Source organism: Crinia signifera, chromosome 12, assembly GCF_055691185.1.
Source record: "Crinia signifera chromosome 12, ASM5569118v1, whole genome shotgun sequence".
Lineage (NCBI taxonomy): Eukaryota > Metazoa > Chordata > Amphibia > Anura > Myobatrachidae > Crinia > Crinia signifera.
Genome location: NC_139228.1, coordinates 12483870 through 12511289, shown reverse-complemented (window position 1 = coordinate 12511289; position 27420 = coordinate 12483870). Strand labels below are relative to the sequence as shown.

At 45.1% G+C, this 27420-nt stretch overlaps 1 protein-coding gene across 1 annotated transcript; it reads left to right on the top strand.

The window, feature by feature from the left end:
* The first annotated feature begins 943 nt into the window (after positions 1 to 943).
* NES (nestin) lies at positions 944 to 24603 on the top strand. The gene is made up of 4 exons (XM_083167175.1): positions 944 to 1874; positions 7593 to 7717; positions 14873 to 14946; positions 15583 to 24603. Exons 1-4 carry the CDS (start codon positions 1071 to 1073, stop codon positions 23178 to 23180), a joined length of 8601 nt encoding a protein of 2866 aa, XP_083023301.1. The 5' UTR covers positions 944 to 1070; the 3' UTR covers positions 23181 to 24603.
* Positions 24604 to 27420: the final 2817 nt, after the last annotated feature.

The window sequence follows — 27420 nt, the reverse complement described above, 5'->3', positions numbered from 1 at the left end:
AACTGGAACAAAAAGGATGACATGGCCCCAATCAGAGGGGTAACTGGGAGGCAATGGAGTCATCAGCTGCTGGGCTCCTGCTCCCAAGGGGCCACCTCTCCTCGCCTGCCAGTTTGAATCAGTTAATTGAAAGCCATCAAAATCGCTTCTGTGGCTGACTAGTAGGACCATAGATGTCACACTCACTTCTATAATATAATATACACAACATACATACATACATACATACATACAATTGTGTGTGTGGGGGGGGGTGCACCACTATTTATCTTGCCTCCGGGCCACTGGCCCCAATAAATTATAAATCACTGTCCCTGACCCCAAACTCATTTCATTATTAAGTTACCTGTAATGTAGCGCAGTTACTCCCTGTCGAAAATCAGCCCTAAAGCGGCAAATGTCACCAACCATAGCCGCAGCGCACTGACATTTTTAACCAAGTCATTGTTTTCCTTTATTACTTTTATGCTTATTTTACAGAAATGAGCTTTCAGATTCCAAACTTACGATCCAATCCATTAAAATGATCGTCAAATGAATTTACTTATCTCTACTTACACATCACAGCAATACAATACGGATGTATGGGCGCCAATAACCCGCAAAAATAGTTTTTATTCTATTTTGTACCCCCAAATATACTTTACCAGGAACATCACTTGTGTACTAAGACAAATGATCCTATTAAAATTAATGACATTGGGCATCTGTTCTTGAAAAAAATTCTTTCCTCGAGAGTCAATGACTATTTAGAAAACGAGGAATAGTTTAGGTGTTGGGTGTTTACGTTGTTGCAGTACGACTCGTGCCAAGATGTTTTTTTAAACCTGACACTGCCTGGGACAGTCATATGATGCTGCTTAATTGCAGGACGTCCTGTAAAGGGTTAACCAGTGTCTTATAATGGGCACGTCCCCTCCCCAGCCAGATGCAGCTCATGAATAGCTTGGCTCTGTTCCTACACAGCTACTCTCTCACTCATCAACCTAGCGTCCAACAACTCCCAAAGGCTGGTTGACAAATTTCCTTAGAAAGGACTCGCAGTGATTCAGTCCAGGCTGACGGAGAGAATGGAGACCTACCGGGCGTCCATGTCACTGGGCGAAGAGTCCTCACAAATGTGGAGCCTGAACAAGCGCTTGGAAAGTTATCTCTCCCGGGTAAAGTCCCTGGAAGAAGAAAATGAAACGCTCAGAGCGGAAATCCATCACCTGAAAAGCACGAGGTCCGAGAGTTCTCTGTCGAGGAAGTACCATGAGGAGATTATGAAGCTGAGGGAAGCTCTGGATGAGGGCCACCAGGAGATGATCCAGGTGGAGATGGAGAGGGATGATCTTCATCAGGAGATACAATACGTGAAAGAACTGTGCCTGCAGGAGCAGCAAGCCCGCCAAGGCGTTAAGAAAGAGTTGTGTGAGAGCCAGAAGACCCTGGAAGAGGAACAGAGAGCCCAGATCTGGCTGAAAGATAGACTTGTTCAGCTCCAGGAAGAGATAGAGGACATTCTCAATGCTCACGAGGAAGAAAAGGCAGGGATGGAGGAAGAGATCTCCAGCTACTCCCAAAGACTGGGGAACGTCAAGCTCGCACCTGTAGCTTTCAACCCGGTCAACGTGGAGGACTATGCCAGCAAGCTGTCCCAGATCTGGCAGGGAGCTGTGGAGGAGTACAAGAATGAAGTGTCAGCTCTGGAAACCAATTTGTCCCAGATCCAAAAGAACCTGAGGAAGGTGGTGGATGAGAATAAACAGAGTCAGCTGCATCTGCAGAACCTGGACAGAGAGTTGCAGAGTCTCAAGGAGAGGAAAGATTTACTGGAGGAAATCCTCTCCCAGCAGTGGCAGGAGCAGCAAGAAGAGGAAGGGAAGTTCCAGGTGTGTAACCAAACCAAACAGTAGCACCAATGCAAACAATACACAAGCACATCATCCTAAACACTTAGCTGCTGCATGTAAAACATCACACTCATCAAACGTTAACAGTTCCCACAGCCCAGAAATAACAGTCACTGCGCTTCCTGGACGCCTTAGTACATTCTTAATGAACTATAAACAGGAACCGCACATTGAATTCATTATGAGACTGTTATCACTGGGTGTAGTCGCTGCACCCCAGGTACAACTCTAACTTGTACTTGGCCACGTGTGACTCTCAGGCAGTGGCAGAACTACAAGTCCCACCCTGACGAGACATGCTGGGACTTGTAGTTCCTCCACTGCTAGAGAGCCGCCGGATGTCTGTATCTGAACTATATTGATCTAGAACCTTCTCTTTACCCTTGCGCTAACAATTGTATGCATTGCTTTCCCATCCTGTGCTTTTCGGCCATGCCTTATCAGCAGATAGAGCTCTGTGTTCATATTGCCTTTGGATATGGCACAGAACTGCTCTTTGGATGCAATTTTATCTAACACACAGGGTAAAGCTGCTCTGTGTCATATTCAAGGGCAAAAAAAGACAAGTCTGCCTAATGATATAAAAACATGGCTGAGAAACACAGAAAACAAATAAAAGTCTAGCAGACATTGGAATTAGCAGTAATGCGTTGCCCGTGAGAATGAACCACTTCACCATAGATCCCCCTCCCCCCATAAATCCATACCAGTTAGTAAATGAGATGCAGAGTCTGCAACTTGTACTAGCAGAATACAAGCTGCTGATTGGATGCTATGCATAATTATACTGTGTAAGCATATAATACCCTTGAGCACGACATATATGTCATTCTACCTTAAGGTGTGTCAGTGACTTTCCTTTTATACTTGGGGATATGAAGAACTATAATAAATAAACTGACGTTAAGTCAGTGATTATACTGTAGATCAGGGGTGTACATCTGACCGCCCTCCAGCTGTTGTGGAACTACATATCCCAGCATGCCCTGCCACAGATTTTCTGTTAGGAAGTGGTTAAAAATTGGCAGGGCATGCTGGGAAGTGTAGTTCCACAACAGCAGGGAAGCCTGCACGCTGACACCCCTGCTGTAAACGGTGTGTGTGCAGCATTACACGGACGTATCAGCAGTCACTAAGTAGGATACTGCTGGGTCACAGAACGCTGTATATGATAAGTATGCAGTCCTTACTGAAGAAGGTGCCCATACACTATGGGGGTTATTCTGGTTGCCATGTATCGCATGCATTCCCCGCTCCCTGCCGATGGGAGGGGTCCGACACGGAGCTCATACGTGCAGCACATATGATCTCTGGGTCCCATCCAATGCGCATGGGACCATGCATCGGATCGGATGCCAGACACATCCGATTTGGGCTCAAATCGGAACAAGTGTACGGGGCCTCAAGAGACCAGACCCAGTTACACAGCCAACGCTATTATTGTACAGCCTCGGATGAGGACCAGGTACTTCCGTACTTGCCGATGATGTCACAATATCCCTCCTTTACACCATTTATGTCATCACGTGGGCGGGGCAAGGCAATCCGTACCATCGCTCGTGTGTCCCCGCTCACTTTGTGGGCTCCCTTCTGGGAGCTTATTCTGCACTCCGGAGTAAACAGTGACACTTATACATGGCGGATATTCATTCAATATTCATTAAACCAGGCTATACAGGCAGACTCAAATTTTAGGGTAGCCCCCTCAGCCCCGGAAGAGTGGGTCCCCTCCTGCAAACTAGGGTAGAATAACAAAATAGATAGTACTGCTGCGGAAGGGGAGGGACCTAATGACATGATTCTATGTTAATTGTGCTATTTTAGCTCCACCCCTATGCAACTATGGTCCAATCGTGGGAGTTTCCACCTGCAGGGAGCACCCTGCTAGCCAGATACAAGGATGGTGCCGCCCACTGAGAGCCCGCCCTCCGTGTGACTGACACTTGCACACGTCTACTTCTAGCTCTGCCAGACGAAAGCATGACCTGTTGCTAATACACACATAAACCTATATAACCTGACCTTCTCTGACAAGAAGAACATGTTATATACAGTATGGCTAGAAGGGAACATGCTGGGGGTCCTTTATACCCTAATCTGCAGCCTTGTGCTCTTATAACATAGTTGCCTACCCTCCTGCATTCTGCAGGAGACTCCCTGAAATAGCAGCAATCTCCCTCTCTCCCTCATTAGTCTAGCAATCTCCCTCATTTCACCTAGCCCACATTACACTGTTGCATTTTTGGGGAAAAAAGGAATGAGAGACTGATACTTTTACATTGAATCATCAGCACCATTTCCCAGCACTTTACCAAGTATAGTAGCTCTTCCTAACTGCTTTGGGGCTCATATACATTTGTATATAAGTCCTTTTAAAAGATTATTTTCAGATGTAGCAGTGCACACCCACACTTCTAGGTGCCACATTCACAATCTCTTTTCACAATCTCTCCATATATGAACTAGACACACCCCTTGGGTGGAGCATGACACGCCCTCTCAATGGGGCACTGTGCAAAATTCTGCTATCAACTATAATCTCCCTGAAACTAGTTTTCAAAAGTAGGCAAGTATGTCTTATAATTTCTAAGAACAAGTTAGAAGATATGTAAATAACTGTATATATCGGACTTGTTTGCAGCTCTTGGCTCTGTGGACGTATACATACTTGGCATACTGGAGGGGTTAGGGAGTTACTGTGATCTGCGCCCGTATAATGACTCTATAATTGCTACTGTCCCGTGGCTGCTGCGTGGAATGCTGCGCATCTTAGATGCCTGCCATCTGGTACAGTCAGCGCAGCTGTGTCTGGGAGAGGAAGCCCCTATTGTCCTGGGAGCTGAGTCACATTATGAGCCAATTACGTGATTGGTTCCTGTCCCCTATTCTCCCCCGCTAATGGTCTCATTATAGCGATATACAACTTTTTGGTGATGGTAGAACCAGCGTATATACAGTAAGTGCACTAAAGAATCATGAACGCTGCACCCTATATATAAATGTACATAGAAGGTGTGAGCTCAGGAGCTTGCAATCTAGTTGTGTGCAGAAAGAGAGAAACTTACAATTTGCTCCTAATGGGCTACAGTCATACGGTCGACCCTATTGAGGATGACCACTGAAGGTTGACACATGAAATAGGTCAACGCGGTCTTAGGTCAACACAAGCATTACATCGTCAATGGGACGGTCGACAGTTTGAAAAGTCAACATGAGTTGTTCACATTTTTTGGGAGCCGACATGCCGACAGGCGGTATTTCGTACCCTACCACCCACTACGGCGTGGTGGGAGAATAAAATAGTGTGTCAACATTTGGGACAAAAAAAAAACCATGAAAAATTCAGATCAATGTTTCGATCGTCGACTTAATGCTTGTGTCGGACTTTAGCCATGTCAACAGGTGTCGATAGGTCATTTCAGGTGTTGACCTTCAACGGTCGACCCAATGACCGGTACGGTACTCCTTGTAATACATGTGATTTGATGATGCAATAAATGCCCCCTGAAAAGCACAATAGAAAACACTGAGCCCAGGAGCTTACAGTCGGAGATGTCCAATTAGGTGCAATGGGCGCAATGTGCTGCTGCAGTGTTTCAGTGCAGCAATGGAACTTTAGGGGCGAATTCGGGCTGATTCACACCCAAGAGTTCATCCTTACTTATTGGATTGACCCCATAGTGGGAAGTCGCAGTGCAATGACACTGTATACGGAGATTGTACACAGCACTGAGATAGGTCTAAGTATCTTGGCTCCAAAGCCTGAAATCTAGTGACATGGGGGAGACGTATCAAACCGTTATACACTGATTGGTTGCTATGGGCAATGTCTCCATCTCAGGGGTCCTATGTCGATAAGGACACTGTATAAGTGTACTGCGGCTGCTCCCATGCTTCAGGCACTATTATATTCTCCCTCCCACTGAGAAAACTCACGTCAACCTTTATTTCCATGGCAACATTTAGCTTCTGTCGACTTTTTTTGTCAACGTCGACCTAAGCATGTCAACCTTTTTTCAAGTGTCGACCATAAGTGGATGGCATATTAAACGCCGACTTAGATACTATCGGCCTAATGATTGCATCCCCACTCTCGCAGCCCCCCGGTACATTAGGCGACACGGTGACAAGACACGACTCGCGCCCCACTGCGCCGGCGGGAATAAGCGGGTCCTAGAGACATCGCAGAACCCATCTATTACTTACCAGTCGGGAGTTACACACTAATTCCATTTGCTGGGAGGAGGAAGCAGATGTCTCGTGGGCCTGAATTATAGATCAGTCTGGCATATGGCTGCTTCCTTTAGTGCCCTTAAGTTGATTTTGTCCACTTAACCGTATTAGCTGGACCCGGTGACAGGAGTGCTCGGCCCCGGAGTGCACCAGGCTATACGATGGGTCTCTGCGGGCTCAGTAGCTTTATGGGGGGTGTCCATATACAGGAAGACATGGGGGTGATGGTAGAGAGAAGCTATCAATCAATGTTACTCTGTGACTGCATTGTACGAGAGGTCAGTGACCAGAGGACAGAAGGACCCAGCAATGTATATAGTATATATAGTATAGCACAGTAACTTCTGTGCCTCTATTAAGTCAGATTGTTTTTTTGTTTTTGCTTTTCACCTTAAAATTTCCAATTGGTAACAAGAGTATTTAAATATGGTCGCTGCTAATTAGGGGGGGCATACTAAGCCTCAGCGATAAAGCAGAGAGAGATAAAGTAGCAGCGGATCAGCTTCTAACAGTGTTTGATAAATGACAGTTCGGGGCTGGTTGCTTGGTACTTTATCGCTCTCCACTTTATCACTTTCCAAGGCTTGGTACATATGCTCCTATATGTTTAACAAAAACATTTGTACAGAACAGGGTTTTACTGACCCAAAAACACACTGGGCAGAGGAGCCACAGAGAGGCCAGAGGAGCCACAGAGAGGCCAGAGGGCGGCCATGGTACCTTTACTCAGCCAAGGATATATGCTAGGGCTCCATCGTGCCTCGTGGAACAATGATAAGGGGGGCAGTGAGCATCTCTGAGGTCCCTGCTTCCTCTGCTGATAGAGCAGGCAAAGCGAGGCCTTGCCTACTAAAGGCCAGGGCCCGATTAAAGGGGGGGGGGGGCAAAGGGGGTCAGTACCCCTGGACCCCCCTCTAGCCAGGGGCCCCCTGTGGTTATATATATATATATATTTTTTTTTTTTTTAGCTAAAGGTTTTGTGCATGGGAGTGGGGTAGTGCTCTGCCAATGTGACAATGAGACTTTGCACAAGAGGGCAGAGGCTGAGAGGCTTGTGCTGAGCTCTGATTGGTGGAGCTCATTACATGCTTCTCAGGCCCATAGAGGACAGCAGCAGCCTAGTCATGGGAGGGTTTTTAATCAGATGCAGCACTGAGCTTGTGAGGTCTCCTACAGAGTAAGGTTCAAAGGGACAATCACAGGCTTTTCATGTGGTATGTATGTATGTATGTATGTATGTATGTATGTATGTATGTATGTGTGTATATATATATATATATATATATATATATATATATATGTATGTATACTTCCCTGCAGTTAACTATTGACCAAGTTTATACTGCCTTTACTCTGTGTTTTGACAGTGTAATACTCCCATGCAGTTTGCGGCCAGTAATTACAATTCGTGTGGCCTCTATTTTATATTATAGCTAATGTCAATGTATTTGCCTTTTCTCCCAGCTTGAAATTGAAGCCTTGGAGAAGGAGAAACAGGATCTGAGAGTCCAGATTGCTCAGGTCCTCGAGGACAGACAGCAGCTCATGCACCTGAAGATGACCCTCAGTTTGGAAGTGGCCACATACAGGTAAATAACACAGTGCTGCCATCTTCAGGCCTGAAATGGAAATGCACAATTTTTTCATGTTAAAGTTTCATTGTCGTCATTAGGAGACATTTGCCTCCCTAGAACTACAGCATTGGAAATAAATGATCACCATCTTAGTAGGATAATAATATCTTGCCCTTCATTGCATGTCAGAACTTCTCTGCCTACTCAGAAAACCCATACAGAAGTGGTTTACTGCATGCTGCCATATTTCTTTGAAAGCTCATGCCACATTCCAGAAACGTGTACTTTATATCTAGGTTTAACCCATACTAACTGACATTATGCCAGTAATGGGCAACCAGGTAACACTTCAGGGACCACATGGGTGGCCCTCTAACCTTCAAAAGGGCCACATATTAATCTAAGTAACAGCCAGGAGTGGTTGTGATGTGAAGCAGCAAAAGGGACAAGCCAGGAACATCAGAGCAGTGGCAGGTCAGCCCACCCACCAAACTCTGGTGCCAACCAGCTCCCATTGGCTTGCTGACTATCTGCCCACTCATCTGACTGGTGTCGTTCAGCTCCCATTGGTCTGCTGACTATCTGCCCACTCATCTCACTCTGGTGTCGTTCAGCTCCCATTGGTCTGCTGACTATCTGCCCACTCATCTGACTCTGGTGTCGTTCAGCTCCCATTGGTTAACTGACTATCTGCTCACTCATCTGACTCTGGTGCCAACCAGCTCCCATTGGCTAGCTAACTATCTGCCTGCCCACCAAACTCTGGCACCAACCAGCTCCCACTGGGCAGCTGACTATCTGCCCGCCCACCAAACTCTGATGCCAACCAGCTCCCACTGGCCAGTTGACTATCTGCCCGCCCACCAAACTCTGGGGCCAACCAGCTCCCACTGGCCAGCTGACTATCTGCCCACTCATCTGACTCTGGTGTCATTCCGCTCCCATTGGCTAGCTGAATATCTGCGTGCCCACCAAACTCTGGGGCCAACCAGTTCTCATTGGCTAACTGACAATCTGCCTGCCCATAAGACTCTGGTGCTATCCAGCTCCCATTGGCTAGATGACTATCTGTCCGCACCTGAACTCCATAGGAGCACGTTGCAGGAGCTTCATGCCTACGGGAGAAAATCCGCATTTAGTACTAAACACACAATGCCGGAGTATAGTAACAGTAGACTTGTGACAATCACATAATTGTGCGTCCTACAACCGGCAAATGTTGGTCTTCCCTGGGGTCAATTGAAGGCATTAAAGTGGGCTTACTCCTTTAAATATGCTTGGCAACTACATGTAGGGGCAATTGGCTCTCTAAGGACTGTTACAAGGCACACAGTAACTCTATAGTAAGCACGCTTCTGATTAGTTATATATACTGCACATACAATAGACATCACAATAAGCCCCATAGCCAAATAAACTACAGTACATGGGGTATTAAGGAATAGCCGAGCAGCTGCTTCAGTATGCTCAGGAGTCGGACAGCCCCACCCTCTATGTACAGGCAGGGGCGGATTTAGGGATGAGGGCGCCCCTAGGCACAACAATAATGTTTACTAAGTAGGACAGTTTATAGGGACAGTATCTGCATGTCCTATCCATTTACACTCTATTTAAGATGGCATATAGTACAGTACAGTGGATATTTTGCAGTTATTGGTACATTTTGGGCTGACCGTACTATCACAGGCATCCAAGTGCCGCCCCCAAACATGTGCCGCCCCTAGGCCGGTGCCTCACGTGCCTAATGGGAAATTCGGCTCTGTGTACAGGGTCATGATGTCATGCTCTCAGGGGGCGTGGTCAGCACAGGGTGCTCTCCCGCACTTTTACACCACAGCCTACATGATTACTCACTTGAGTGGGTACCCTGCCAGGCTAATGTGGCATTCAGCAGCAGTGTACAGTACACAAGTGTACTAGCTAAAGGCCGAATGAATGTAACACTGCGATTTGCTGATGCGGAACAATCATGCCGAGAATCCGGATTGTGTGTGGTGGAACCCAGCCCTTTCTTTGTCGGTTTCACAATAGACCCACAGAGAAATCCCGGGGGTAAATTAATATAAGAGACATACACCATGTCCTGTACAGATCAACGTGAGTGGGGGATCTGTAATTTTGCTAATTATATAAGGATAATTGGGCATAAGCAGCCTTTGTTCCCATTGGTACACCCTCCCCCCCCCCAACCAAAAAAAACAAGCATTGGTAATAATGTGCAATATCTATAAGCTCTGCCCCATTCTCTGCATGGGAATTTGCTCCCGACAAGGGACCTCTAGCCTGCGCCTCCTCGCGCTGTGTTCGATTCAGGCCTCCCAGATGGCTCCAGACAATGCCGGCTCCTCATTAGCATCATAATAGCGATCATAGGGGGCTGCAGCTACAGATCCCCTCCTGAGCCATTCCATTATGTCATCGGAATAAATCTGAGTGAAAGGGATAAGTAGATGTGTCGGGGGCTGGCGGAGGCTCTCCTGCGAGGCTACAAAATCTGCAATAGGCCACTTGTTACTTACAGCATTATTATTGTTGTCTTTTGTGTATGGGGTGCCCCACAGGGGGTATGGATTGGTTGGTCGACCTAACAATGGTCGACAGTCATTAGACCGACACCACCAGGTCAACATACTGCAAGGTCGACAGGGGTTTAGGTTGACATGGGACAAGGTTGACAGGTCATTAGGTCGACACAAGCATTAGGTCGACATGGTCTAGGTCGACGGTCAACAGGTCAACATGGGGGTTTTCACTGTGTTTTACCCGAATGTCGACACAGTCGACATGGACACAGGTTAAAGTTCACCGCTGCGCTCGCCATGCTTCGGGCACGGTGCCTCGCTATTCTCCCACCACACCCTAGTGGATGGTAGGGCATGAAATACCGCCTGTCGGCACATGTCGGCTCAAAAAACACAATGAAAAAACCCATGTCGACCTTTTGACTGTTGACCTAATGCTTGTGTCAACCTAATGAGCTGTTGACCTTGTCCCATGTCGACCTAGACCCCTGTCGACCTTGCAGTATGTCGACCTAGTGGTGTCGACCTAATGACTGTCGACCATCTTCAGGTCGACCAACCGACCGTATCCCGTACTTGCCTACTTTAAAATTCTCCTCTCCGGGAGCAGCCCGGAGAGGAGTCTGTCAGCATCACGTGTGGGGGCGGGGGCCTTATGTAGATGTCATCAAGCCCCGCCCCCAGCACTGTAAATCCCCTCAATTTGCGGGGCCTTGCAGAGGGATCGGGGCTAAATGACGCTATTTGCCTATTTAGCCCCGCTCCTCTCAGCAAATAGCCGCGAATCGCGGTAATTAAAAGATGCGGCCGGGAGGGTGAGGCAGAATCTGGGAGGATTGCCCACCTTTCCGGGGGCCGGGAGGGGGACCCGATTTCCGGGACCCTCCCAGCCAATCCGGCAGGGTAGGCAACCCTGCCATATCCCCCCATAGGGGATGCAGAGTCTAAACACTAGACAATGTGTGTACCCAGTGATACCGTGGATGACGGAACTCGGCACAATGCATACACATGTGCCAATGCCAGCAGCAATGAAGTGTCATCAGCGGACAGTTGTAGTTAATTCATTCACTGTATGAATGGATGATCCAGAACAAGGCAGGTCCATCAAATTACATTTGCCCTCCTGCACACAAGCATGACTTTATCAGGATCGGTGGCAAATATTTCCCCAGTAAAATCCTCGAAACCCAGTTTCTCATTGGAAGCGTTATCTGCTAATCACACACAGGAAGGAACGCGTCAATTTCCTAATGGTAGGACCGGCCTTGCGCAGCTGCTCATGTATCTTTGCGCAAATGCCGAATGCGGTTTTTCAATGACTGAGATGTCTGAAGCCGTGGTGCACCATCCATCTGTGACCTGCTGTCAGCCAAATCCAAGGGTCACTTCTCCCTGCTTATCCTTTTGGACCTATCTGCTGCCTTTGACACTGTGGATCACCCTCTCCTCCACACACTCCAAAACATTGGCCTCTCTGGCACAGTCTTCAACTGGTTTTCCTCTTACCTCTCCAACCGTTCCTTCTCAGTCTCTGCCTCTGGCTCTACCTCACCACCTTCTATCCTTCCTGTCGGGGTCCCTCAGGGTTCCGTCCTTGGCCCCCTTCTGTTCTCTCTGTACACCTCCTCTCTGGGTGCACTTATTAACTCCTTTGGCTTCCAATATCACCTCTATGCTGATGACACCCAAATCTACCTCTCCTCTCCTGATCTGTCCCCCACTGTTTTCTCTCAAGTTTCCAACTGCCTCTCTGCCATCTCCACCTGGATGTCTGAGCGATTTCTGAAGCTGTATATGGACAAAACCGAACTTATTATCTTTCCCCCACCCAGAACTATGCCCCCTACTAATATCTCTATCACTGTTAACAACACCATCATCTCCCCTGTTCCCCAACTCCGCTGCTTGGGTGTCACTCTTGACTCCTCCCTCTCCTTTGCACCCCACATCCAAGCCCTGGCCCATTCTTGCCGGTTCCAGTTACGCAACATTGCTCGCATCAGGCCCTTTCTCTCACAGAGTGCAACTAAGCTGATCATCCACTCATTAGTCATCTCACGGCTTGACTACTGTAATGCTCTTCTCACTGGCCTCGCTCAATCCCAACTAGCTCCTCTCCAATCTGTCCTCAATGCTGCAGCCAGGCTAATCTTCCTCTCCCGCCGCTCTAACTCTGCTACTCCCCTTCAACAAAATCTGCACTGGCTTCCATTCCCCTACAGAATCCTCTTCAAACACCTCACACTCACATACAGGGCCATCTCTAATTCCATTGCTCCATATATCTCTAACCTCATCTCCATTCATACACCCTCCCGCCCTCTACGGTCAGCTGACGACTGTCGTCTCTCCTCCACCCTGATTACTGCTTCCCATGCTAGAGTACAGGACTTTGCCCGTGCTGCACCCCTTCAGTGGAACGCACTCCCTCGCTCCATTAGACTCTCCCCGACCTTGCAAAGCTTCAAACGGGCACTGAAAACTCACCTATTCATCAAAGCGTACCCTTCCACTGCATAAACCAGCTGGTTCTCCGACCCCTTGCCTGTTTACATCCTGCTATCTAACCACCACCCTCTCGCTTGCACCTCTTGTAATCTGTCTGTCTCCCCTTCCTACTAGATTGTAAGCTCCTCCGAGTAGGGCCCTCTTCCCTCCTGTTGTCAAAGCCCACTTCTCTTCACATTTCACTCACAGCTCTCCTTTACTCCAACACTCAGTGACCATCTTCATACTCATCTCCATCATTGGCCTCAAGCCTCTAGTTGTATGTTGATTGGGTCCTCACTACTTACATTTAAGCTGTAATGTGTATTGCACTGTGGTGCTCTCTATTTGTACTTTATTTTTGTTATTTATTCAATGTTATGCCAAGTTTTGTCTCCCTGTACTGTTCCTGTGTACGGCGCTGCGAAACACTTGTGGCGCCTTATAAATAAAATTATAATAATAATAATAATTGGAATGCAGCCGCTCTCTGTGACATGCCCGCACCGCCTTCGCCACCCTCCCATTACCTCCCAGGAACATTACAAATCTCAGAACGTGTGTCCCATTCTGTGTTGGCGATTGGGTCAGCGCCAGTGTGATTACCGTCCACTTCTAAATTAGACACTTCATTACATAAAACTAAAATTGCTAATTATGAATGCTTCAGATAACAAGGAAATAGATTGGTTCTACTGCTGAGGTAATATAGTTATTATACAAAACTGTGACTGGAAAATGAGGAATGAGAACGTGATGCAGAATAAAGAAAAAAGCATGGATAAGAAGCAGGGATAAGAGGAGTAGTGAGCCAGTAGAGAAGTTGACCATGGCAACCAATCAGCTTTGAAGTAACATTTATTGAGTGCATTCTATAAAATTATACGTAGCAGCTGATTGGTTGCCACTGGCTCACTTCTCTTATATATATATATATATATATATATATATATATATATTTTAACATACTCACCTGGTCCTGTGGCGGTCCTCCAAAGCCCCCCTCCCCCCTCCCCAATGTCCATTGTTTTCCCTGTCGTCCATCGGACTCCTCTTTAGTGGCATCCCCAGTCCCAAGGATGCATTGTGCGGCATCCTTGGGACTGGGGATGCTTCCTTCTATTTGTGATTTTCTGACATTGCTTGTTTCTAGAGTCCTTCCTTCCTCCCACAATGCACCACAATGTTTCTAGAGTCCTTCCTTCCTCCCACAATGCACCAGCTCCATAACTGCAGTTGGACACTGAAGGGTTAACTATCGATGGTGTTCATTAATGCCATTGGTCTTTAACATTAATGCTATGAAACCATAGATCCAGTCCTCCAGCTGTTGAACTACACATCCCAGCCTGCTCTGCAACAGTTTCAGTGTGGCCAAATAGCAAAATTGTAGCAGGGTGTAGCAGGGTATGCTGTTCGACAGAGATCAGACAAAGACACAGCGTCTGCCATAGGCTTGTGTGTGTATTGATGGTGGAGGCCTGTGGCGTAACTATAGCACCGCAGCCCCCGCGGCCGCGGGGGGGGCGCTGTGCATATGGGGGCGCCGGGGGGGGGGGGCTGCGGTGCTATAGTAATCCCCCCGCCCCCCATCCCCCGCATGCTTACCTGTCCGCACGTCCCGGCTCCCCTCCTGGCTTCAATCAATGCTATGGAGACGGACCACAATAAAATGGCCGCCCCATAAAGCAGACTGTTCTCTGAAACTGTCTGCGGTATGGGGGCAGCCAGTTTATCGTGGTCCGTCTGCATAGAATTTATTGAAGCCAGGAGGGGAGCTGGGACGCGCAGACAGGTAAGTATGCGGCAATGGGGGGAGGGGGGGCAGGCACGGGGGGCCGGCCGGACAGGCAGGGAGGGGGGGGGGCACCCCCCCATTAACGGCGGGGGGGGGGTGCTGATGGTGTAGTACAACCAGCACTGCTGCTGCAGGGTTGTAGAAATGGCGTCTCACGGCTTGTACCTTCCAGCACATGCTAGTACACACGGTTCGAGGCTGAAACTGGCATTTGCATATTATCACCGGGGCAACACGCCAGCAAGAGGGCATATAGTGAATGCAATGACACCCACCCTTGAATCTGCCACTATGTGCTTAGGTGTCTTGTGTTGTCCTTAGAGGTATTGTACTAATAATCTTATTCTGTCTTCCTTGCAGATCCCTGTTAGAAGCTGAGAGTACAAGAATATACTCACCAAGTGTGGATTATAAAGTATCTTCAGCCTTTAATGGTGAGTTTCTCCTGTATTTCTGGAGGGGTGGGATGTATAACAAGGGGAGGGGTACAGGTCGTAGTAGCCACAACCATGTCAACATAGCCACGCCCTGCTTTACAATGCAGACATTACTGTCATTATACCGCAGGGACGTGGCCACAATGACGTGATTCTGTGACAATCACGTCATTGGAAACCAGGAACGTCCATTTACTAGCTGAGTGGGTGGCTGGGCAGGGATTCAAGCTGAAATTGGGAGACTTGCCGGTTCTTCCCTGTAACCAGGAGCGTCTCAGCCATTCTGGGAGAGCCATCCAAGGCATACTGTATCCACCATTCAAATCATTTTTGAAATAACCTGGTTATCATGACCTGGGTCATGCCTGTCTGATAGCAGGCAACCTGGGTAATAAGCAGGGTTGTGGACCTGGAATATATGACCCTGTTTGGCTCTGTTCAGACATAACCAATTTCTGGTGGATGCTGCATTTGCATATTTAAGCTCCACAGCTGGATGCAAATTCGCATCCAGCTCCAAATCAGGCCCCCACTTGTATATTATTTGGCTCTTCTGTTAAGTCATTGTACACTTATACATGCTATTGCTGGAGAAATTGCTCATTCGTGTTTGTTTTATGTCTCATATTTTAGATTCTGTGCTGGAACGGAAGTCACTCCGAAAAAGACAGGCCGAAAATAGGGACTATAGACTCAATAGTAACAAAAACCAGAGTGTAGAGACGTCAACCCCTCCACGCTCCAGAAACGTGAAGAATACCTCATTTTCAAGTAGGGCGAGTCCTGTAACCAAAGAGTTCCAGAAAGTAAGCTCTGTGCTTCAGTCTCAGAGCCTAAAATACGCCAAAGCCTCTTCTGCTAAGGCAGCTACTCCGCTACCTACCGCTGAAAGCAACTTAGAGAGTTCTGCTCGAACTGTAGACGCTGACCGGAAAAGTAAAGTAGAGACCATTTCTCACTCATATACTCGAGATTCATCGAAAGCTGTTACCGAAGAGACCGTAAAGAATGACACAAAAGACTCAAACAAAAATACCTACCATTCAGTAGACACAACGTTAAAGAAATCTGAAGACCTTGAATCTTCTTTGAAGACTGTTAGAAAACATAATCAAGTTATCTATGATTTAGTGGTGGAGGATCAACAGACTTCTCTGAAAGCTCAAAACAAAGACCAATTCTTTGAGAAACCTCACAAAGACAACAGCAGGCTAGATGTCCCACCAGCTGTCATTGACAGTCCATGTGAAGACTTTGAGAATGTACTTGTAGGACATTTCAATGAAAAACAGGAGAATCCCAGAGAAATTGTTATTTGTCAGAAACATGAGGTTGTGGAATCATTACAGTACCAAAGTAATGAGACAACAATTAAGGAAAATGTTGAGGTCCTGGATTTTAAAGATCCAATTACAGCAGACACAGATGACTCTATGGCTTCATCACAGATAAAGGAACAAGGAGAAACCTCTTCCGTTGAAATGGAAGAACCAAAATTGTTCCCCTTCGATGGGGTTTCAAACCATGGACTTGCCAGTTGCAAAGATGATATCAATCATACAGCATCCTTCGATACGGAACATGATGTTGGTTCTTTAAGTGACAGTACAGACAACATAAATCAGTGGGCTAATAAAGAGGATGAACCTTTGCAAATTAATGAGGATGTTGCTGCACAGGATACGTCCCTTTTAAAACCGGTTGAAATTGAAAGTGACTTTCAAGAGGAAGAAGTGATAATGTGTCAGCTAAGTGCTCTAAAGGAAAACCGTAACCAGTTATTTGATAATGAAGAAGATCTCACAAGAGAAGGCCAAGATGAACAGAAACTGGGGGACACACAAGAAAAGAGTGAGCATCCTGAGGTAGATACAGAGAAAGTAAGTCTGGAACTTAGTGATCTTGTGAATGTCACACAATCCTCCAAAAAAGATGAAGATGTTACTGATGGTCCTCAGTCCTTTGATATCATTGACCAGTGGACTGATGTAAATGGTAAACTAGGAAGCCCGCAGGCAGATAAAGATGTTGAGCTTTCAGATGCAGAACATCTCACTGATAATGTAAAGCCTGTAGAGGCTGAAGCTCAGCTTTCAGAAGAAGTCACAATATACCAGGAAGTTCATGTGCTAAGGGATGTAAATGAAGATAACCAGTTAACTGATGGTCATGAGTTATATAACGAAGATCAAGAACATTCCATCTTAAAACATGTAGAATTTGAAAAAGGTCTAGAGGAAGACGTGATTGTGGGACAAGAGTGTTACATATTAGGTGCTCTGCAGGATAGAAGCCGGCTACAAGACATTCTAACTGAAGATCAAGATGATCAGAAGGACTTTGAGTTGAATAGCAAAGAACAGGAGAGCCTAGTCACTGGAGAAGATGAGGAAAGAGACATTATTAGTGATGAAGAGAGACTCAATCATGAGGATAACCAATTATGCAATGAAATTGATCTAATTGATGCTGAGCCTGAGAATGTGAAGTTAGTATCTGAACTGCATACACAGTTACCAGAAGGTGAACATAAGAGTCTTGATGTGACTGATGCAGAGGAAGTTAAACAGTTAGAAGAGGAAGACCAGAACCCTTTGCCATTAGACAACGCAGAAGAAAATTATACCGCTGCTCAATCATTTGCAAAGGAACAATTTGCTCATCAGCTAAGTAACTTAAGAGAGGACTTTGGACAATTTCTTGATGAAGAAGACAACACAGGTCTTATTGACCAAGAGAGTTCTCAGTCACAGGTTGGAGAAGAAATAAGTAAAGAGAATAATGAAGTTGTTTCCACAGAAAATTCTATAATTGAATATAGCAAATCAATTGACAGCGAGGTGTTTATCCAATCATCTCAAAGCACACCTGTATCTGATATTGAGCAACCTGAAGATGAGTCCACATTGACAAGCAAAGTAGAAGACAGACAGTTCTCAGAGAATGATGTCGAAGAAAATATTATGGGAAGTAACATCACGGAAAAAATCCCTGAGCTCAATGAACTGGAACCAAAGTGTCTAGAATCAAGTGAATACACTTCATTTAATAATGTAGATAATGCTGTACAGTTGTCAGAAGATGACAATGATGTTCTGAGAGATGCAGAGGCCACAGTAAGCTTTCTGCAGGAAAGTGAAGATTTAATCCAAGCAGGTGGAAAAAAAGAGGAGGATCAAGTAGTCATCATGAAAGAAGAATATTCTGCATCTGAGGATGCAGAAGATATCCAGCAATCAGTTCCAAATGATTCTGATGTTGTTGAACAAAATGATTCTACAGAAACACAAGCAGCAAAGGACAGTCAGTCACCACAGAATGACACAGAAGTGGAACCGGATGTCCATGAACTGATACCTATCAAAGTCGGTGATACAGAAGTCAAAATAAGTCCTCAGCATGAAAATGAAGATGAACATTTAAACCAATTAGGTGAAGAAAAAGATCTAAGGCAAGAGACTTATGATACAGCGGAGGAGACCAAGCAATCAGTTCAGAAAGATTATGATATTGAGCAGAGTGTTGCTAAAGAAGATATGTTATTGACAAGCACAGAACCTCAAATTCCATTTTTAGGACAAGAGACAGAGGAAAGTCTTATTAGAAGTGATAACACAGAAACGGTCAGTCAACCTAATGAGCCTGGAACAATCATTCAGGATAATTCTGAAGTTTGCACTGATGGTAACACAGAGGAAGAACTGGAAAGCCATAACATGGATAACACAGACCAGGTGTCTGAAGGTGGCAATGACCATCTGAGAAACACAGTGGCCACAGTTAGCTTTCTGCAGGAAAGTGAAGATCAAGATCAAGTAGTCCTCACACCAGAAGAATATTCTGCATCTGAGGAGAACAAAGTGATTAATCACTCAGATGGAAATGATTCTGATGCTGTAGAAGACAATGAATCTACAGAAGCACATGCATCACAGGACAGTAAGTCACCAGAGAATGAGACAGATGTGGAGCCTGAAGGCCATAATATCAAAGACCCTGAACAAGTTTTCTGTGAAACAGAACCCAAAATAAGTTCTCAGCTAGAAAAGGAAGATGACATTTTTAACCAATCAGGTGGAGAGACAGAAATAAATCAAGAGAGCTTTGAAATAGTAGCCGATGCCGAGCAATCCGTTCAGAACGAATATAATATTGAGAAGTGTATTGCTGAAGAAGATACGTCCTTGTTGACAAGCACAGAATCTCAAAGTCAATTACTAGAACACGAGGCAGAGGAGAGTCTCATTAGAAGTGATAACACAGAAAATCAGCTTAATGACCATGTACCAATTATTCAAGATGATACTGAACAGCGCACTGACAGAAACACAGAGGAAGACGTGGAAGTTAATAATGTGGAGAATGTGGATCATTTGACAGAAGTTGATACTGACCATCTGAGAGAAACAGAGGCCACAGATAGTTTGCTGCAGGAAAGTGAAGATTTAAGTCAAAACGGTGCTGAAAAAGAAGAGATGGATCAAGTAGATTTCACAACAGAACATTATTCATCATCTGAGGAGAATGAAGGGATCAAGCAATCAGTTCAAAATGATTTTGATGTTGAAGACAATGCATCTACAGAAATGCACATAGTACAGGACAGTCAGTCACCAAAGAATGAGGCAGAGGAGGAACTGGAAAGTCATAATGTGGATGTCCATGAACCAGTGCCGGACAACGACCATCTGGATGAAAATGAAGATGAACATTTAAACCAATTAGGTGAAGAACTAAGTCAAGAGAGTTATGAAACAATGGAGGAGGCCAAGCAATCAATTCAGAAAGAATATGCTATTGAGAAGTGTATTGCTAAAGAAGATACGTCCTTGTTGACAAGCACAGAATCTCAAAGTCAATTACTGGGCCATGAGGCAGAGAAAAGTAATAACACAGAAACTGATAGTCAGGTTAATGAGACGGAACCAATCATTCATGATGATTCTGAAGTGTGCATTGAAAGTAACACAGAGGAACTGGAAGCCAATAATGTGGATAACAATGACCAGGTACCAGACGTTGACAATGACCTTCTGAGAGATACAGAGGCCAGAGTTAACTTTCTGCAAGAAAGTGAAGATCTAAGCCAAACAGGTGGAAAAAAAGAAGAGGAGGATCAGGTAGTCCTCATAACAGAAGAATATTTAGCACCTGAAGATAATAAAGTGATCAAGCAATCAGTTGGAAATGATTCTGATGTTGTTGAAGACAATGAATCTACACAAATACATGCAGCACAGGACAGTCAGCTATCAATCAATGATACAGAGGTAAAACTGGTCAGCCATAATGTGGAAGACCATGAACCAGTGCATGACAATGACTATAAAAGTGATGAAGAAGCCAAAATAAGTTCTCAGCAAGAAAGAGAAGATGAAACTTTAAACCAATCAGTTGGAGAAATAGAATTTTTAAGTGAAGAGAAATTTGAAGTAGTGAAGGAGGACAAGCAACCAGTTCAAAATGATTCTGATGTTGTTGAAGACAATGAATCAACAGAAACAGATATAGCTCAGGGAAGTCAGTTACCAGTAAATGAGACAGAGGTGGAACCACGTAGCCATAATGTGGATGTCCATGAAACAATACCTAACAATGACCATCTCGGTGATACGGTAGCCATATCAAGCATGCATCAGGAAGAAGAAAAGCATTTAACCCAATCAGATAGTAGTAAAGGAGATGGTGAAGAGAGTTTTGAAACACTTTCCACAGCAGAAGATAGCATTGTATCCATTATTAATGAAGAGATCAACCAAGCAGTTCAAAAAGAGTCTTGTGTTGAGCAAAATAGTGTGTTCTCATTGAATATCATTCAAAACAATCTTCGATTTGTAAGTGATAATGATGGAGAAACTGAACCAGCACAACAACAACCTCTTGATAAGCTGTGTGAGGAACAAGCAAAATCAAATGAAAATTCCATCCTGGATAATTGTGGCAATAAGAAAGAGACCATTTCTGAAGACAAAGTACTTGTAGAGGAAGAACAAAAACAAGGTGATATTGATACAGAAAATGCGAGAAGTGAAAATGTACATCAAAACCTCTTCGCAGAACAACAGGATCCCTCTAATTTAGACAAACAACAGTACCAAACAAAAGATACTGAACATGAAAATAATGAAGAAAGGGTGGAAGAGTCTACAGTTCAGCTTGGGACAAAGTCTGAAAACATCCTTGTAGAACACAAGTCATCACTGAAGCTATCAGAAGAGAACCTCCCTGAGATATCAGACGTTGAAGGACCTATTGGACATCAGGAGGAGATTGAAGACTTTCCAGCAGCCAGTAATCTGACAGATGAACTTTCTATATCTGATGAATCATTGTGCTCTCAAGATATCTCAATATGTTCTCAGAAAAGTGAGGACTTTGAAATTAGTAAAGATTATCAGTTGGAGCAAACTCTTCCAGATACAACACCATTGCCTAACCTTGATGATGAATTTGATGAATTGGCAGACAGTGAGGTAATGTCAGCAGCAGAAAAACCTGAAGATGTTGCAGAACCACAAGTTCCCGAGTACAGAGCAGAGAATAAGCAAGATGACCTAGTGTTCGACAGCAGTGTGGAGTCAAAGTCTTCCCAAGTAGCCCTAGGAGAAATTGAGCAATACTCTTTAAGCAAAGAAGATGAAGCATGTATTATTGAACAAGAAACTGAAAAACCTGAAGTTCAGTCCTTATCTGAAGTACTGGACAATGAACTAGTTATTGTGCAGCAAAAGCAGTATGAGGATCTAACAGTCAGCACATTGGAAAATGAAAACTCTGAATCTGACGAATCCATGAACTCACAAGAAGAGGTCTCAATGTACTCACTGCAGAGTGCATTCAAAGAAAGCAAACACAACCAGTTGGAACAAACTTTAGTGCAAATGACACCGTCATCTGACTTCATGGAGAAACTTGAGAAGTTGGCAGAAGACCAGTTCCAGTTGACATCACAACATGAACAGTGTTTAACTGTAGATGAAGGTACAAATGCAAAGACACATTTTACGGAGGACACTGAACTGATTTCTCCACCTGAACAAAGTGAGATAGTATTATTTGCAGATGCCGGAACAACACCTATAGTCAAAGATAAAACGGTCACTCTGAATTTTTGTGGAGAAAATGCAGATTTCATAGAAAAAGAAGACTGCCTAATTGAGAAGATTACTGATATGGAAGAGCAAACACAGTTCAATAGTGACAGAACTGAACTTGGCAATCAAGTCTATATTAAAGACTCTCACCAGAATGAAAGCGAGGATGGTGATTTAGAACTTTCAAATTATACAATGGAGAAAGAATCCAAAGTACAATACAAAATAAGTGTGGACAATCCCCAAGAAGATGTAGAAGTAGCCAATATACCTTTAGAAAGTGAAGTTTCTTCAAATGAAAGCTCACCACATGATACCACTGTCCATGATGTTCCTGAGCCTGAAGACGAAAGAGACAGAATTACTGAGGAAGATTTCATTGGTGGAGAAGTTGTGCAGATTTCTAAAGATACCTACGTAGGTGAAACATTGTCAACTTCTGGACCAGTTCCCAGTTTAAGTCCTTCAGAACAATCTGATGACGATAAAGATACTACAGGTGAAAGCAGTGATTCTTCTCTTGACTCGTACAGTGCTTTTGAGAGAGGAGCAGTTCAGGAAGCCAAGGTTGTATCAGAACACTCAACAGAACACGAGATAGATATTAACACCGTAAATGGAATGCACGAGCATACAGTTGTACAGGCTACACTGGACTTAGAAGACCATCTGTTCAATGGACATTCCAAAAAGCAGCACAGTGAAATAGTCATATCTGAACTGAAGACTATTGTAAAGTGGGAAGAAGACACTGCAGATGAATGTTCTCGGGATATTATAGAAGACCCCATGATTCAATTTATGATGCCAAAAGGAAATCTAGAGGGTGTCTTCCAATCTGTGCCTGAAACATTAGACCATGAGGAAGTTAGTAGATTAGATGAAGGCAATGAAATTCAAAAATCCATTTATGCTGCTTTTGACTACGATGAGTCTGCTGCTAATATAATAAATTTTACCAAGAAAGCAATAAATCCATATCTTGAGGTTGAATTTAACGATCAAACTCAAATAAAGTCTTCACTGGCCGATGAAGAAATTATGGTAGACACCAAAAAGAACCAGGAGGCCAGTGAGACACTGTTGGGCTTAAAACTTAACCAGGAAAAAGAAGATTCATGGTCATCAGACAAGTAAATGGACTAAAGGACACTGTTTGTTAAACAACAAAAACTTTATTTATTTGAAAGTCATGACAACAATGGGTGTTTGCTCCGTTTATGGAGAAGTTAACATTAACAGGCCCAAACCACAGCGAATGCCCTAAGATCTGTGCCAGCAGTTTTATACAGGCACAAGGGAGAGCTGGGACAAATCAGGGGTCCATATAACTCATTGGATCAGAAATTTAGAGGCCGGCACAGGCACACAACATGTAGCTGGCTGACATTTTGGCAAGGCCATATCACCAAATGGGACCTTTATGCATGGAATGGTATATTATCATATGTAATCTCTTATGTGAGTCATACAGGCAGGAAATCAGACAAGGTTTATTGGATGTTCAAACTCCTCTATGACAATGTATTTGAATTTGGAGGGTGAGAGGTCCAGCTTAACATTTTTATCTATCTTCATTCTTTCAATAATTAATTGCAGTTTTATTTTTCTTCAGACTAATTAATTAATTGTTTGCATGGTACAACATCTCTATTATATATGAGCAATCACGGCTGCATGTTTTTTTTAATCACTTATCTGTACTCTGAGCTTATGTAAATTCATATTTTCATTGAATTTATTATGATACAGAAAAAAAAAATACAGCTGGGTAAACTCAACATACCTGTCTAAACTGCAGCTGTCTCTCATAAAAAAAAAATGGAGGCAGCCATTTTGTAGCCTGAAGCAGTATTTATCAAATTGTGGCCTACACATTCACACTGGGGCTAAGCATGTGGGGGCATGGCCACACCTTGTTGGGATACATGGTAGTGCTTAAGGTACCACAGTCTCACCAACTTGGGGGTGTGGCTACACATCATTGGCAGATCTAGGCCCCAAAAATGGGCAAGACTCAGGTACTCTCTACCCAAACCCCCTCTTGGCACCCTTGAATTTACGAATGGTCTGCTATTCATGAATTTATGAAGTGATATCATTTCTATGTAGCGGATTATGGGGCTTGAATCTCAGCTAACAAAATCGCTGCCTGCGTACTTGTTATGTTTTAGTTAAAAGAACAGTGTCATTTTAAAATGGGTGACCTATATATGCAAGCTTTAACATCAGCACATTTTTAATTGAGGACTGAAGAGGCCTGAGAGGTTTATATAAATGTGCTCTTCCCATAGGACTATCATCAAAGCAAAGGTCCTCCATTTTGTTGTATAACATATTACCTCTTGATCTCCATATTTTTGCTATTGCAGTAGTGAGGTGTATATTCACTATAACATTATAACAGCTACTGCCACAACAACAAAGATATATTGATTGATAAGAAAACACTTTAGTGTATGTGATACTGTCTTTTTATTTTTATTTTTTGTAATTTTTGTAATTGCTGATTATGATCTCCCTGATTCTTAATTGGGAGTAAAGCAAGAAAACCAAGTCACTTGGGCCCTTATTCTGGTTGGTGCGGTCGAGCCGCATATGCGGCTCCGACCGCACCAGACGAATCCCCGCCCACCCTACGGATCGCCACGGCCGTCCGTACACGGACGGCTGGCGATCCGCATAAAAATGGTGGAGGCTACGCCTCCACCATGGTGGGAGCTGCCCCCTGCATTCGATGGTCGTCGACCATCGAAGGCAGGTCCGCACGCCGCGGCAGCTCCCGCAAGCTGAGACCACACGGACAATCGTCCGTGTGGTAGCTTGTATGGGGGCTGAAAGCTGACATCCGGCGACGTCAGCTTTCCGCCCCCATGAGTTGCGTCATGGCCTCATTACCATGCGTACGCCCCGCGTTTGCATGGGAACGCCCATGAAACGCGGGGCGTACACATAGGGAAATGAGGGCATGATGCCTCTCACGCCCCTATACGCCCCCTTTGCGGCGGACGAAATACGTCTGCGGCGAAGGGGGCTGCACATGCGCAGATTCACCTCTGCGCATGTGCAGAGTAAAAACATCGGCGGTACGGCCGCACGCGGGCCGTACCGATCCGATTAGAATAAGGGCCTTGGTTACTGGAACAATCCATGTTACAATACAAGGAGGTCAAATACATTTATATTATTTCTGTGCAGGGTAAATGCGGGCTGCTTTTAGCCCACAAATATTTACAATGCAATTTAGATTTCTACTTGGACACATCTATACCAAATCTAAATCTCGCTGCGCATGCGACACGTGCCCCCCAGCAATGCAGCACTGCTCTGCGTAGGTGCTTACTGTAGTAACTTTTTTTATTCCCAAATCAGGTTCTTGGTCGGCGAGTAAACCCTGTTTAAAAGGACAAGAAATTATATCTTACTTATTTGTTATTAGGGCTGTCACTTGTATTAGCCAATCAGAAATCAGCTTTCTTAGCAGCCTAGCATGCATAGACTAGACTGATGAGAAACGTTATCTGATTGGTTGCTATGGGCTACAGCTTGTGTCTTGTCTTCCAGATGTGTCCACCGCTAATGTGCCTAATGCGTTATCTGACTGTCTCAGATACTGCACCCACTACATGAATGATTGTGCCATGTCTACTTAGCATTGTATGTCCGAGGCGCTGTCACAGGTGTCTTAGATGGAATGTAAACTGAGAACCATGTAGCTATGTGGCTTCTTTATGACGAATTAAAAATTAGCTAATGTTGAATCACTCTGGTGTATTTATTTCTGCATGTGCTATGTTTCTACCGGGGAGCCTGCATCAGTTGAAAGGAAGAGTGTGTGACTAGAGATGTGGCGGTTTATCGAATCTTGGAGAGAGATAAAGTACTGCACCAACCAATCAGCTCCTAATTCTGGGTAAATGTGTACCTGGCCTATCCAATAGGCGGTGGGACCCTGAATCGTATTGTGCGATTATACCAGGGTTTCCTACCCTCCCAAAAATCGGGTCCCCTCCCGGCCCCGTGGAAAGGACGACAACCCTCCCGTATTGTCCTGCATCTCCAGCGGACTGCCCCTCGGCGGGGGGGGGGAAGGGGGGTGTCCGTGGGTCAAATGACGCGATCACATCATTTAAACCTCACACCCCGCAGTGCAGTGCATAAATTACCGACATTGCCCAGTGTGTGTGTGTGTGTGTGCGTGGCTAAATGACACGATCACTCTAGCCACACCCCTAAACTTGTCATCATGGCCATGGCCCCGCCCCCTTTCCCTCCAGCCAGAAAGTCGGCAACCATGGATTATACTTGCATGATGCAAGGGACGATATCAGCTTAAGTGTGAACTGGTATCGTTTAGGTATGAACTAACTGCCATTTTACAGGCTACATTTGCAAAATGACAGTTTGGAGCTGATGGTTGGTACTTTATCTCTCTTCCCAAGCTCTGATCAATCTCCCCCCCTAGTTTTGTGGGGCTTTGTGAAAACGAGATTCCATTCTGCAAACTGAGAATGTTTCATGATACCCCAGTTGGGCCAGTGGATTGTCGGCAGCTATTCCCCTCTATTGGCATGTGCACTGCGGGTGGTGCATAATTTCAGCATTGCGGAAGGTGTGGTTACACCTCCCTTGCACTCCCGGGCTCCTACAGAGGCCCCGGTAATCTGTGCCCACTTCCCTGCCTTCTCGGCAAAACACTTACCAGTCACTCTGCCCAGTGCCGGATTTTCCACAAGGCACGTGCCTGGGGACGGTACCTGCTGGGGACGGCATGATGCAGGGAGAAAGGCCGCTGTAACGGCTCAATGCATGGGTTCTTAAGGCAGAGTGGGGTTCTAAGTCTCACTAAAAGTAGGAAGAGGCTTATTACATTCTATACTATGGGGAGGGCCGGGGGAGGCTAATTGTACTCTAAAATACAGGGAAGAGGAGGCACATTATATTCTATACCAGTGGTTCTCAACCTCGGTCTTCAGAACCCCACACAGCGCAGGTTTACAGGTCTCCACACAGAATCACAAGTGAAGTAATAAGCCCCACCTGGGTATCTTTTAAAATGTGTCAGTGAATAATGAGTGCACCTGCCGGGTGACCTGGAAAACGTGAACTGTTGGGGGGTCCTGAGGACCGAGTTTGAGAACCACTGTTCTATACTATAAGGAGGTAAATTCCATTCTTTTTTTTGGGTGTGGGGGGGGGGGGGGAGGATTACAGTGGATTTGTTTGGTAAATCAGCGTGTTGCCCAGTGCCTGATTATATATTAACCAATAGGCTGCTTAGGCTGATTGGAGGTTGGCCTGCAGGTGACACCCAAGGATAAAATGATGGCCTCATTTATTCCATGCTTGTTAGGTATCCCCCATCCTGACTGTGGGG

Excerpts from the sequence above, each read along its gene's own strand:
- NES (XM_083167175.1), top strand. The coding sequence starts at position 1,071 with ATGGAGACCTACCGGGCGTCCATGTCACTGGGCGAAGAGTCCTCACAA. Across the intron at positions 1,875-7,592 it reads AAGAGGAAGGGAAGTTCCAG|CTTGAAATTGAAGCCTTGGA; the intron begins GTGTGTAACCAA and ends CTTTTCTCCCAG. Across the intron at positions 7,718-14,872 it reads TTGGAAGTGGCCACATACAG|ATCCCTGTTAGAAGCTGAGA; the intron begins GTAAATAACACA and ends TCTTCCTTGCAG.